The 15297-nt window shown below is 42.2% G+C and overlaps 1 protein-coding gene across 10 annotated transcripts in view; it reads right to left on the bottom strand.

Moving 5' to 3' along the window:
- Positions 1-15297, bottom strand: part of SCHIP1 (schwannomin interacting protein 1) — a 652642-nt gene that overhangs the window by 54531 nt on the left and 582814 nt on the right. The window contains exon 1 of one of the 10 annotated variants that reach the window (XM_020988865.2): positions 7698-8170. The exons of the other annotated variants lie outside the window; for them this stretch is intronic. Within the exon in view, the coding sequence (XP_020844524.1) occupies positions 7698-7775 (78 nt within the window). The 5' untranslated portion in view covers positions 7776-8170. Of the gene's footprint in view, positions 1-7697; positions 8171-15297 lie in introns of those variants that run through there. 10 annotated transcript variants of the gene reach the window in all.

The raw sequence follows: 15297 nt of genomic DNA, 5'->3' as shown, positions 1-15297 counted from the left end.
ATACTTTCACGTTGCCAGACTATCCTTGCTAGTGAGGTCATCACTAGCTTATCCACCGGGATGTCTTTGAAGTACAAAGGAAAGTCTGCCCATCTCCACCACCCTCCCACTGTCTACACCACAGTTAACACTGATGCTGCAAAACACGTCCTAACTGTTCATTAAGGTTTTGGCTGCTCCGCACCCAGGCAAATCCAACATGAAAGTCAGCACCAATGGTAGAAAATGTAAAATTACAGGAAGCAGGGCTGTAACTAGCTTGTAAGGATCTGGGGAGATATAATTGATAATAATATTAATATAATTATGATCATGATAACAACAACGATACCAGTAACTAGCATTTCTATGGCACGGCAAGGCTCCCAAAGAGTTTTACATATGTTGTATCACTTGGTCTTCACAACAACCCAGAGATGTAGATAGTGTTATTACCCCCATTTTACAGATGAAACTGAACCTCATTGGTCCGGCATCACATACTCGTCTTATCAGAGACTTGTTTGAGGCAGGATGTGAACGCAGGTCTTCCTGCCTCCAAGTACAGTACTCTAGCCACGATGCCACCTACTTGCCTGAAGGAGAGATCAGAAACATCGAGGAAATCATGAAAAGGGAGAAGTAGGCAAATAAGGGAGAAAGGTAAGATAGAAAGATGGGGGAAAAGAAAGAGGAGTGCAGTGTGAAAAACTGAGACCAACTCTTGAATTATAATTCACTTAAAAATGTAATAATTGCCTAAAAGGTGCAATACAAAGACAGCGAGAGATTGTCCTTGTACTTGGGCAGCCTGGGGATGGTGAGAAGGGTGCATGATAACAACAATGAATACACAAAGTCATTTTGAGAAGGAGAAATGGGGGATGGGAGTTTGAATGGCGAGCCCAGTTAGAAATATAGGTGGGAGGTCGATTATTGAGGGCTTTGAATGCCAGACTGAGGATTTCACGTTTTATCCTAGAGTCAGGAAGGAGTCCTTGAAGATTTCTGAGCAGGCAAGTGACAAGATTAGGTCTGTGCTGTAGGAATATCAATGAGGCAGCCATGTGGCAGATAGATTTTGACATCGATATTAGAAAAGCGAACAATTTCGTAACTTTCATAAGCTGATGAAGAATGAAATGAGCAGAAACAGGACAACGATGTATACAATGACAACAATGCTGTAAAAACAGACATCTCTGAAAGCTATAAGAACTCTGAGCAACACAATGACCATCCATGACTCCAGAGGACTGATGAGGAAACATGCTCTCCATTACAGAGGGGTGATGGATGAATTTAGAGTACAGGATGAGACATACACACAAACATACATATATACACACGTGTACATACACAAATATATACATATATATGTATATACATACATACACACACAAACATATTTTTGTATACATCCATTGGGATAATTTGTTTTATTTGATGACGCATATTTGTTATAAGAAATTTGTTTTTCTTTCTTTTTTCCCAATGGGTAGGATGTGGGAGCAAGAAAAAACAGCTATCTGTTAATTTTTTTTAAAGAGAAGGTGTGTGTGTGGGGGGTAGGGGTGGGTTTCTTACTGAGAAATGTTGCACTCACTGTCAGACGAGGTCACCATGGTATTAATTTTATTGAACTATCTTTGCTGCAAGAGACCTCTAATAAAGTTGGAGCAATCTGTAAATGTTTGTAATGTAAAAGAAACCCCCCCCTTTAAAAAAAGATTGAATGGTGGTGAAAATGGAGGGGGTGAAGAGAGCCTGAAAACATGGAGACCAGTTCAGAGATGATAGCAAAGTCTATGTGAAAGGCTATGGTGATGGTGGTGGTGATGATGATGATGGTGATGGTGATGGTGATGAGGATGGTGATGGTGATGATGATGGTGATGATGACGGTGATGATGGTGATGGTGGTGGTGGTGGTGGTGATGATGATGATGGCAATGGTGGTGGTGGTGATGATGACGATGGTGATGATGACGATGATGGTGATGGTGGTGGTGATGATGATGATGGTGATGATGATGATGGCAATGGTGGTGGTGATGATGATGATGACGGTGATGATGATGGTGGTGGTGATGATGATGATGACGGTGATGATGATGGTGGTGGTGATGATGATGATGATGATGGTGATGATGATGATGATGATGATGACAATGATGATAGCTCTCACTTCTATAACACTGAAACGCAGGCCTGCACAACCTGTGGCTGCCAAATGATTTTGGGCGGCCCATGAAAAATGTAGAGGAAATGTAGAGGAAACCTTTTGGTGTGCAGGACACGTAGGGTGCAGGTTGTGCAGGTCTGCTTAGCACTTATCATTTGGTGCTTTTCAATAACCCTGTGAGGTAAGTGTTATTATTATCTCCATTTTACAGGTAAGGAGACTGAGGCAGAGAGTGATGAAATGATTCGCCCATAGTCCCATAACTAGCAAGCATCTGAGGTAGGACTTGAACACAGGTCTTTCTGACTCCAAGTCAAGCACTCAATTCACTGTACCACCTAGCTGTCAGTGAGAGTCTGGACTAGAATAGAAGCTTTGTGTGTTGATAGCAGGAAGCAGACATAAGAGAAGTGGAGGTGAGGCTGACATAATTTGGCAACTCTTTGGGTATAGGGGTTTTTGTATAGGAAAGACAAGTCAGAGATGACTTCAAGGTTGCAAACCCACGGGACTGGAAGGATAGAGCTGCTATGAACAGAACTTCAGAACTACAGAGGACAGATGGGATTCGGGGAAACATGGACATTCTGATTTAGAAGTGGTCAGTTTGAGATCAAAGGATCATAGAATTGACCTTGCAGGTCATGCAGTCTGACCTCCCCTCCCCAATTTTATAGATGAGGAAAGAGAAGGACAGAGATGTTAATTGACTTGCCTGAAGTAACACAGTGGCAGGGTTGGGGATTGAACCCAAGCCCTCTGATTCCACAGTTGGCAATATATGAATGGGGTGAAGGAGAGACAATGGAGCTGGATATAGAGATTGCGGATTTATCTTCATAGAGATAATAACTGAACTCCTGGGAGATGATGAAGTCACCAAAGGAGAGAATGTACAGAGAAAGAAGAGGGGCCAAGACAGAGCCTGGGGGCAGGAAGCATTCCGCAGTCCTCCATGGAGCCTGAGAAGGAGCAGTCACTGAGAATGAAGGCAAGTGAGGAAAGCTCGTTCAGGCAGTCAACAGAGGGAAAAGAGCTCAACCGACCCAACGATGAAGACCCATTGACTTGAGCAATTTTGAGACGATTGGTGATCTTGGAGGGAGCGGTTTCAGCTGGGGGTGGCCTCCAAAGGCAGATCTCTGGGACCCAGAGAAGTGACTGGAAGGAATCTAGACAACCCTTTCCCTGCATTTGGCTCTAAAAGGAGGAATTCAGTTCCATAGACATTTCTTAAGGCTTATTATGTGCCAAGGCCTTTGCTGGAAGTTAGACATAAAAAGACATAGTCCCTGGAAAGGTACAGGATCCCAAATGCTTGAGGGAATGGCCAAGTTGACAGCAACCCTGTTCCCTTTAAATGAAAAGCTTTAAGTGAAGTCAGCCAACATTGGACGGGATAAATTGCTGCAATATATAACTGGAAACCTCAGTTATTGGGAATACTCCCAGTAGGGTATAGTGGAAAGAGCTCTGGATTTGGGATCAGAAGACCTGGGTTCAAATCCTGCTTCTGTTACTTAACCACCTGTGTGGCCTTAGGAAAATCACCTCGACTTCTCAGATCCTCATGTGCAAAGCAAAGGGGAAAGGGGAAAGGTCAGATTAGATGACCTCCATGGTTCCTTCCATCTCTGTGTTTATGATCTCCCAGTCTACACAGGGAATCAGACTTACACGACCCCCAGATCAAGTCCCATGATTCTATCTGCGCTCTGTGAAGCACTGTATAAATGAGCATGCCCATTGCACTATTTAATCACTGTTTAGCTCTGGAATATTTCAAGGAACTCAAAGTCTCCTCAGCACTTACAACACCTGAACCTGTAAGGGCTAACAGAGGACAGAATCCTACAGCTGCCTTTTAATTGTATGGTAAGATGAATCCTTAGCTAGGATGGCTACCATTTGTTATGGCTTCTAACAAACATTCATTTCTATTCATCTTCAAAAGGACACAAGCCCAGCTGTGGGTATATTTTAAATAGTGTTCTTTCCAGCTTTTGAATTTTTCATGTGGTTCCCCCAAATCTTTTAACATAATGGGACCCAGAGAGCAGTACCCAGGCCAACTGTCATTTAAAATATATACATATATACATATATACATATATATATATATATACATATATTATATGTCTGTATATGTATACATATATTTTAAAAAATAGCACAAATTGTTATTCGGTCTTTTCTTTGTTTCTTCTTTCTTATGGTTTCTCCCATTGGTTTTAATTCTTCTTTACAACATAACTAATGTGAAAATAGGTTCAATATGAATGTATATGTAGAACCAAATCAGATTGCATGCCGTCTTGGGGTGGGGGGAGGGGAGAGATGGGGAGAAAAATTGCAACTCAAAATCTCATGGAAGTGAATGTTGAAAACTAAAAATAAATGAATAAATTTATTAAAAAAACATTATAAGTAGAAAAAAATAATGCAAATAAAGCTTCTTTTTGCCTGCCCAACAGAACCCATCAATACCCCTCTAATGTAACACAGAATGGCCTTTCTTGGGTTTCGTTTTCTATCTTATACCTATTTTCTCTGCTGAGACAAATTAGAGGCTGCATTGTATATAATTTCCATCATTTTCTTCCCTCTTCCTCAATCAGTATAATTTGATTTACCGTCCACCGACGGCTGCACATCCGCCCAATTTTGCAAGTCTACTGAGTACATACAGTGAGATTTGATTTGATGAGCCTGTGAGATTGGCTTTCTGGTGTTTGCTGGCTATGGCCTGAAATCCATCTATTTCATGGGGAGTTGCTAAAAACAAATTAAGAGATGGTAAGCAGGAAAGAAAGGAGAAAGATAGCCTGGATATTGTAGATGGAGGATTCTGGAAAGCCAGCTGTCTCCTTCCATCCCATCTGGCTGGAAATGGGTTTTGAGAAGCTACATTTTTTTTATTGCCATATCCCCATTATTACCAGACAACAGTGCTGCACCATCCTGTCAGCCATCAGGCCCTTCCTTCAGGAAAGGGAACAGTTACATCACCTTTTCCTTCCTCTGCCACCAGAGAATCTAATTTTAATTACAGGAAAGTGACCTTGACTAGAGGACTGTTTTGTTTGCTTTCCGAATGCTCCTAGTAAAATCAACTAAAGACATTCATCAGTGCTTTGTCCATCAATGCAACTGGTCTGTACAACTCCAGGCACGATCAACAGATGTGCTCATTCACACATCTGAGGAGTATCTCGTTTTTGCCGTAGGCAATAAGATAGCAAGATGTCTGAGAAGAAACTGTCACAAGATCAGTAGTACCCCAATGACGGTAAATTCTTTGTATGTTGTTAGATTCTCTTTCTCATCTGATACATTCTTGCTGTTTTTGTCACGTTGACTCTTCAGGGACCCCCAGCCTAGCAGTACCATTTAGAAGAATGGGACCAACACCCAGCTAGCGTGCTATCAGAATAATAACGCCACCCATGAATCTGAACTGCCTTCACCTGAAAAGATGGGCACACACTTGCAGTTAGGGGAGAAAAGTCTACCAGGGACATTTTCTCGTTTCTCATTTTCAGTAACAGAGCAAGACATACAAATGTATCCTGGAAATCTGGCCACGGACGTATCCTGGGATCCTCATCTACTGGTCCTTTGTACTGAGCCACCAATCTCCATTTCCTTTGAAATCAGCCTGAACATTACTCAGTTACAATGAGATAATGATTCAACAATGCAACTCTTTTTTTTGGTTACAGCTGTTTCAGACTGTTTCCTGCTTTTCTTTGCGATGTTTCAGATTACTGGCATACTGTTCGCTTGTTCCAGAGACCTGGTGCTGACTTCTCTAAGCCCCAGAAACTCAACACAGATCACTACTTGATCTCCTCAGCATTGATAAGAATGACGCTTGCATTTTCACAAGCCCATTTCTGTGTCTACTTTCTGTGTATGGGGCCAACTGAGGAATGAAGTTCAAGAACAAAAATATCACCTGTCAGCATTGTGAGTATCATGGAAATTAATCCCAGGGGTGTTTTTTTGAAGGGGTCCACAGGATATGGATCCTACTGATCGTCTACTCTCGCAGACTTCTTCCACACAGGAAGGCAGCAACCAAGAGGTGTTCGGGTTTTGTGACTTGGGAACTTGTCACCCTCTCTTCGTCTCACTTTCCTCTTCTTTATAATGCGTGATTCCCAAAGGCGCCTGTCTGCTTTTAACAATCCATGCTTCTATCACACTCACTCCCTGCTCGGAGCCCAGGAAAGAAGTGAGAATGAAGATTGCAATATTTTTCTGTTGGGCCTTACTCTGTTCCAAACATTTTTTATAGTTTCAAATAAAGGTTACTTAAAATACATAAAATAGACCTAAAAAACCCCACTAGCCTACTATTAGATTTGCAATCTAGAAAAAAAAAATCACATTCTACAGACTCAGGTTAAAGGACCGTGAAGCGTGGACAGACAAAAACAGAAGACAAACACTTTCCTCTTTTCAGTATTCCAACCTTGAAAAGAAGCTCAACTCACACAAGAAGAACATTAGGTCTCACTGCAAATCTTTGCAATATGTTCAGCTGGTAGAGGGGTAGTGAATAGAATCAGATGGACGTGAGTGCAAGCCCTGCTTCTGACACACAGAAAACATGCGACTATAGGTAAATTACTTAATCTCTCAGTGGTGCAGACAAATCTGAGATTTTAGATAACAGGCTAGCAGTTCATCAGCATTTGTGAAGGGGGCCCCCATAAAATCAAAGTTCAAATGCAAATAGGGAATTTATTCCATGAACTGTCACCTCCAGACCTACTGGGGTGAGACTGCAGTCCAGCCACATCCCTCACCCCACCCAGTGAACTATCCTTGACTTCTGAAAAATTAGAAGGGGGAGCAGGGACGTGGCGAGTGCCTGTGGACAGACAAGCCTATACTCTCAGTTGAATGTCATGACCTCAGCCATATAACTGCAGCTATTTTTACTTGGGTCTGTTATTACTCAGCAATTACCATATTTAAAGTTCCCCAAATATACTAGCTAACATTAGAAAGACTTAACTTATCAATTATGCTCCCCCTCCCCAAAAGGCCCCTGACAACCACCTTTCCACAATAGTGACTGTCATATTCTTCACAATAAATAGCATGTATCTCAAATACAGAAAAGGAAATTAAACTTTCCAGGATGAATTCACTGCAGGTAACATTTGTCATAACATCTTATAAGAAAAAGTTGCTGATAAGTGCTCAGGTAACATGTTCCGAACTTCTAAATGCCTGATGAGCCATGGAGATTATGCCCCAACATATATGGTCTACTTTTTTTTTTTTTTGCTGTAAAATGGAATGAAAAAGGTCTAGCTGCCAGAGAAAAAAGAAAGGTTTCCCCCCACCCTCATGCCCACCTGAGATCCAGGCAATTAATTGACTCATGAACTTCATTTCGCCGTCCTGGGTGTCACAGGTCAAGCTGCTGACTGAGGGAGCTCTTGGATCACCATAAGTTTTAGCTCTCCCTCAGCCAGAGAAAAATCATGTCACGGCAAAGAGTCCAACAAGCGCTTACCTTTTTATAATTCCCCTCTATGTCCATCGCGGACACTTTGCCAATGATGTCAGTTGTTCCGTCACTGTCCAAATTCATTCTTTACCTTTTAAAAACCTCTCAGGAGAGAGAAGATCCCCAGGATCCCAAGAGACTTATTGTCGCACCCAGTGTCCAAGCATCTTTGTGACTTTTCATCCTTTAACACGAAGAACCAGGGGAAGGCTAACCCGTGGCCGGTGTCCTTGTGATTGGGTCTACCAGGGACGCCATTCGGCACTGACTCCCCCGCCTGTGTCCCTCATGCTGGCGTGGGGACAGCTGCCGGTCACCCGACGCAGTTACAAGCTGACTCTTTCCTGACACCCGGGCCTGTTGAATGCCTGCTCTTGCCACCATCGGCTCTCACCTCCCTCTGAAGAAGCTAGCCTCTCCGAAGCACCTTCCTTGCGCCTGATTTAGGAAATGAGAGCTTCCAGGCTCCGGCTGGCTGACTCAACTCCTGAGTTCAACACTATCTGTGGGTTGGAGCAAGAGAGCAACCGTGCTCTGAACTGATGGCAGAGCAGGATAAAAATAGCCAGAAACTTGCCTCGCCGACTTCCCCCGTGAGGGGTGAGCCGGCTGGGTATCTTATGACAAAACCAACGGGCATGACCGAAGTCCGAAGGGCCGGGAGAGAGGGGGACGACAACTTTTTCTACAACAAGCATCACGTTTCCAAATCAGACAGATGTCAACATCCCCTCTCCTCTGGCGGCCCAGAACAATTTAAACATTGATTTCTCGCAAAGAGAAGCCCTTCTCTGCTTCCAGAACCACAGCCTTGTTTCACTAACATAGTCAGGGGCTGGGGCGGGAGGGCAGGGGGTTGGGGAGGAGAGGGAGTAGAGCCGTCAGCTTTTCTTTCACATCAGGCTGGCCCAGCCTTTTCACTATAGAGGCCTCCTCTTGCTACTGCTCCCTTGAACCTTTTCCCATGGCTTCCCACTCTGTTTACTGACTATATCCAGAGGAAAGAATCCCACAGCTGGAGGATGTTTCAGTGCAAGAAGCAAACGACACCCCCCCACACACACCCCTCCCCCCCCCCAAATAGCTACTAACATTCTTGAAAAATTCTTTCCTGTGTTTTAGACTCGCCAGGCTGGATAATATTGGGGGGAGGGGAGAGTTGGCTTCTGAGCTGACCTCTGAAGGTCCCTGCCAGCTCTGTATCTCTGATCCGATTTCACTGGCTTGGCCTGTCACAAAGACCAGCTGCCTGTAAGGATTTATATCATCCAAATTACCTTGTATTTATTTATTTTTTATATAGCATGTATTTACTTTGCCTATATTTAATCAATGTTTTTTTTATTGATTGAGTTTTGATTGATTGATTTTCAGTATCCACGTTTTTCCCCCTGATAAAATGTAAACAAACTCCTTGAGGTTAGAGATGATTGTACTCTTGTCTTTAAATCTCCACTGCCTAGCAAAGTGCCTGGCACACAGTGACGCTTAATAAATGCTGACTGGTTGATCTCAACAATGAGGCAAATTGGATGGAAGTTGGGGAAGGCAGTAGTGGTAGGTAGGGTAATGTCTCAGAGCTGGAGAGGCGCGTGGTGGTGAGGTTACTGTTCTTTGTCAAGAAGCACTGATCAGCAACTTCAAGTTGCCGGGCACTATGCTAAGTGCTGGGGATACAAAGAAAGGCAAAAATACTGAGTGCACCCTGAAGAGGCTCACCTTCTAATAGGAGAGACAACGTGTGAATGTCTGTGCGTGAACAAGATATATAAAGAATAAGTTGGTCGATGATCAAAAGAGGGAAAGTCCTAACATTTAGGAAGCCTGAGAAAGATTGCAGGCCATTGCAATAGTCTGGGAGTGAGGTGAGGAAGTCTTATTGCTCCATCTTGTGAGGACCACTCTCTGCTCTTTCTTTTGGATTTGGGTAATTCTGCACATTAACCAGCCACTGGAAACAGGTATCTTGACAGAAAAAGAGAATGAATGGAGACAGCCTTGTTCAAATTCTTCATCTAGGCTACTGTACATGTCAATCAACAAACACAAGAAAAAAGGGGAAAAAAATTTGTACTGCCCCCCTTTCTTCCCCCTCACTAAATATTTAAAAAAAAACCCCAATAGAACTAAACATCTTATAGGATAAAACTAATGGACATATATAGCTTTTTAAGATTTCTAATGCACTTTGCATAGGTGTCTCATTTCATCAGAGATCTCAGTTCAATATGGAGGGAAATTCGTGCTGAATCAAAACTAGATGAAAGCTCAGTCTCCAGGGAGCCTCAGCCAGCATCCGGAGAAACAGGGAACAGAGATGGGTCACAACATAGGCTTAGAGCCAGTAGGGACCTCAGAGGGCAGTATTCGCTTTCCTCCCCCTTTTTTATAGCTGAGGAAAATGAGGTCCCCAAGGTAAAATGACTGACAAAGGTCAGAAGGACAGTGGGTGGAGGGTGGGGATCTGTTTTACCCCCGAGTCACCCCTCTAGCTCAGTCCATGCCCAGTCAACGTATTTGGTGTCTTGGTGGCTTCTGTGACAATGTGACAAATGTAGAACTCTCTCTCTTTCCTCTTCTCCTCCCCTCCCCTCTCCTCTTTTCTTCTTTCCCCTCCTCTCCTCTCCTCTCCCCTTCCCTTGTCTTCTTTCTGTGTCTGTCTCTCACTCTCTTACTTGGTATTGTCTTATCTATGTCCACACTGTTTTCCCCCAATAGAATATAAGTTCCTTGAGGGCAGGCACTGCTTTCTTTTTTATCTTTCTATCCTTAGTGCCTGGCAAAGTAAGTGATTATTATCGGTGTTGGCATGTACATCAGCACATACTTTCTTTAGTCCATGATTCCTTTACCCAAGCTCATCATAAGCAGGACAACTGCTTGCATTATATTTTTTTCCTATTCCTCTAGCCCAAGTATGACTGCTTATCCTCAGGTTGTTTTTTTTTTTTAATGGGGAATTCTGTTTTCATAGAAAAAGTAATACCAAGTAGAGAAGCACGATGCTCTCTTTGTTAAGTACAGCGATGGGAAGCTGAGCTGTTCTGATAGTTCCCAAGCACCCCAAAGAATAAGGCCATATTTGATCTTTCTGTACATAAAAGATGGCTTCCCCCTTGCTCCCTCAATGTGAAAGGTCTGAAGGAGGAGGAAATCCTGTCTTGGTTTGAAAAAAGGGTAGGAGGTAGTCGGTTTTTTAAAAAAATCAAATTAGAATTAAATCCCAAAATGTCATACTTCCTTGAATCAATGGTTCTCAAATGTGTTTAAACTTTAGAAGAGTGAAATAATCTTGGCAATTCTTAAACTCGCAGCCCAAAATCAGAACTGGAGTTTAAATCTAGCCTGATACATAAATTAGCTGTGTCATCCTGGGCAAGGATAACCTCTATTTGCCTCAGTTTCCTCACTTATAAAATGGGGATCATAATAGCACCTATCTCACAGTGCTGTTGTAAGGATCGAATGAGATAATATTGGTAAAGCTCACTGTATACCTCAAAGAGAAATAGAAATAAATGGTAAGTATTATCACAGACACCTATGTGGAACAATGGATGGACTGTGAGGTCTGGAGTCAGGAAGACCTGAGTTTGAAGCCTGCCTCAATTACTAGTTGTGTGACCTTGGACAAGTCACTTAACCTTGATCTGCCTCAATTTCCTAATCTGTAAAGGGGGATAGGAGAATCTATCTCAACAGGGTTATTGCAAGGAATAAATGAGTGAACATGTAAATCATTTTGCAAATTTTAAATATATATATATATATATATATATATGTATATCATATAATTGGTAGCTATAATAATAATTGGGGCAGCCAGGTAGTGCCACGGATAGAGTGACAGGCCTGAAGTTTAGAAGATTTTTCCCCACTCCACCATCTGGCCTCCCTTTGAAGACTTCTAGAGTCGGAAATTCACAACTTCTATAGTAGTGCATTTAATATGTACCTAGCTCCACGGTGCAATGGAATCAGGAGGACCTGAGTTCAAATGTAGCCTCAGACCCTGGGCAAGTCACTTAATCCTATTTGCCTCCATTCCCTCATCCGTAAAATGAGTTGGAGAAGAAAATGGAAAACCACTCCAGTAGCTTTGCCAAGAAAACTCCAAATGGGGTCACGAACAATCAGATGTGACAAACAACTGAATAAAACAATATAAATTATCACCAATTCCATGAGAGCTTTTCAAATCACCCATGAGCCAGGCTCCAAACACCAAAACTTAACAAGCTCTTCCCTCAAAGAACATGCACATCACTAAGATGTTTTTCTGCTTACTGCTCTTATCTGTCTTTTCCACACTTAAACTCAACAACCAAAACCCCCTTCATTTTCTTCAAAGATGCTTACACTCATATTGAAAAATTGCTAACCACCTCCCAGCCACATTCCTTTGAACATGGGCCAATCCATAGGTGTTGCTTGGAACCCAACCCAGCCTCCTGCCTGATCTAACTGGAGCTGTGTTCTGTAGGACTGTGATCTGCACGCTGCTTCTATCAATAGAGCTCACAACAGCTTTATTGGGGTTGTTGCCACACTATTGACTCATACCAAGCTTATAGTCTCCCCCAAAACAAAAATGAACAAAATTCCCAGGTCACTAAATCAACTCTAGATACAGCATAAAAATGTACTGTAAAGATAAAATTTTGTTTGAAAAATACAACTTTTTACAGATAATGACATGCCATATTTTATTCTTCTTTGGTTTCTCTCAAAGTTGCTGGCAAATGATTATTCCTTGGTGTCCCTAAAATTTACTTTCTTTGTGTAAGGGAACTCTAAAAAGCTTACTAGCTTAGATGTGGGGGATTTCTTTTCCTAATGCACACACTCACTCATAAACTCAACATTTATTTCCGAGTAAATGACTATTCCCTGTGTCCAGGAGTTTCAGGGAATTCTCTAGTTTTCTTTCAGCACCGTAAGTCCACGAGCAAAGTTACAAAGACTTGCTGATCTTAGAGAACAGTGAAGGAAACACATGTCCTTTCTCTTGGCAGAATGGGGAACTATGGGGGCAGAATGCTGCATACTTTGTTAGAAGCAGTTACTACATTGGTTGTTTTTGCTTAACAGTTTCTCTTTGTTAAAGAGGCGAGTTCACTTCTGGGGGGGATTCTGGGGGATTCAATTCTGGGAGAAAAAAAGTTTATATGCAGAAATGACTGATTATCTGTATACCCAGCTATCTATGTTTGTATATGTATTATACATATATATATATATATTATATGTTTGTGTGTATATATATATATATATGTACACCCATGCATATATAGAAATATATTTTGAAAACCTTAAACATATGTTTATGTGTACACACACACACTGAAAACCTGGACAAATGCTTCTAAGCTACCATTATTAGTATTAGGAATGAATATTTTGATCATATCACTTCATTCATTTATATATCACCAAAAGATTTTTGCTAAGTGTGGATGGGGGCGGGGGAAGACTGTAGTGTAGGAAAAAGATCACTGAATGGATTTGAACCCCAGCTCTGCCACCTATTTACCTGTATGACCTTGGGCAGGTCACTTTACGTTTCTGTGCTTCAGTTTCCCCATTTTAAATTGACAGCACTGGAAAAATCCCTTCCAACTATAGCGCTATGATCCCATAAACATCACTTCTGGCTTCCCATTCTGTTGGCCCAACCTTTTTCCCTCCACCGTTAATACCCCAGTTCCATATGTTGTACAAGCTGACACTGGATCTGTAACTCTCTTTTTCAATAAACCACACTTTTTAAGTGTCCATTTGAGCCCTGCCTGCTGAAAAACAGATCAATCATTTTCAGCTAACACCCTTGGTTAGCTCAAAATGGCAAATATGACAGACACAGGAATCAAGTAAAATTGGAAATAATTTCTCTTCCACTGAGAAATTTCAGTTAAGTAAAAATATGGACGACCATGGTCTTGAGGGGTAGCTCTGATATGACGAGCTCAGAGGCAAGTGGGCCCCATCACACCATCCACAAACAGTCCTGCTAAACTTGCATTTACATTCAACTCACTTACTAATGAAGCCCCTATGCCAGGCCCTGCCCTCAAGGAGTTTACATTCTACTGAGAGAATTTAATATGTATACAGATAAGTCAAAAAGAGTAATGAACAAAATAATGCAAAGACATTTCAAAGGGGCAGCTAGGTGGAACGGTGGATAGAACACTGACCTTGGATTCAGGAGGACCTGAGTTCAAATTCGGCCGCAGACACATAACACTTATTAGCTGTGTGACCCTGGGCAAGTCACTTAACCCCACTGCCTATCCTTAAAAAAAAGTTTAATGAGCTAATAGAAACAATGAAATAAAAAACTTTATATAAAAAAAGACATTTCAAGAGGGAAAGACGATTAACCCCCAGAAGGAATCAAGAAAGGACTGAGGGAGAAGGTAGTATGTGAGCTCTGCTTATTTCCCCAGTGGAGCTGCCTTTGTATGGCCAAAGACACAGGCTGGCACACAGTAGGCGCTTAACTGATGCTTATTGATGGACTGATTGATACGAGGGAAGCTAGGATCTCGGAGGCAGAGGTGACAAGAGGGCATTCTTGACACGGAGGTCCATGTGTGCAAAGACACAAAGGTAGACATGCCAGGTTATATGTGGAGAACAGCGCAACTGACCAGAGAGACAGGAATGGAGAGTGCTTTAACATATGCCATGGTGGGAGAGTGTTCCCCCAAGCAATCCCCTGGGCATTACCTCCTCCAGTGGTATTACTCTACCTTCCACCTCAATGGGGGACATGTGTTCTTTTTTTTTTAATCATTTATTTTTTATTTTATTTTTTAATTGGGCAATGGGGGTTAAGTGACTTGCCCAGTGTCACACAGTTAGTAAGTGTTACGTGTCTGAGGCCGGATTTGAACTCAGGTCCTCCTGAATCCAGGGCCAGTGCTCTATCCACCGCGCCACCTGGCTGCCCCTCCCCCAGACATATGTTCTAAAGCTTCCATTGATGTTCATCTCCTAAAGTTACGCATTTTGTCAAAAGTTATCTTCTCCTTTGGAAGATCTTAGTTGTAGCTGCCGTTTCTTCCCTCCGTGTATTTCTAGTTTTCTCCTTGGCCATAGAGGACAAACACAAATAAACAAGCAAACATGCAAATAAATAGATAGACGATAGATGTGGTGATACAGAGAGATGACACAGACAGATGAAAGATGCGATGATAGAGATGAATAGATGATAAAGAAAGGAAGAGAAAGAAGAAAGATGGAAGAAAGAAAGAAAGAAAGAAAGAAAGAAAGAAGAAAGAAAGAAAGAAAGAAAGAAAGAAGAAAGAAAGAAAGAAAGAGAAAGGAAGGAAGGAAGGAGGGAAGGAAGGAAGGAGGGAAAGAAGGAAGGAGGGAAGGAGGGAAGGAAGGAAGGAAGGAAGGAAGGAAGGAAGGAAGGAAGGAAGGAAGGAAGGAAGGAAGGAAGGAAGAAAAAACCCAATAACTCAGCCAGGCTTGTCTCCTGTGGGGTTGAGTTTTTGTCTGTGAAGCTGTGATCTCTTACTCTGTGGCTGAGAAAAAGGGGATTGTTTTACATGAGATTGTAAAGCTCCTCGTGCCCCCCAAAGCATCTGTACAG

Source organism: Phascolarctos cinereus, unplaced genomic scaffold (assembly GCF_003287225.1).
Source record: "Phascolarctos cinereus isolate Bilbo 61053 unplaced genomic scaffold, phaCin_HiC Scaffold_7;HRSCAF=346, whole genome shotgun sequence".
NCBI lineage: Eukaryota > Metazoa > Chordata > Mammalia > Diprotodontia > Phascolarctidae > Phascolarctos > Phascolarctos cinereus.
Note: the sequence above shows the minus strand (reverse complement) of the source record. Positions and strands in the feature narration are given on the sequence as shown.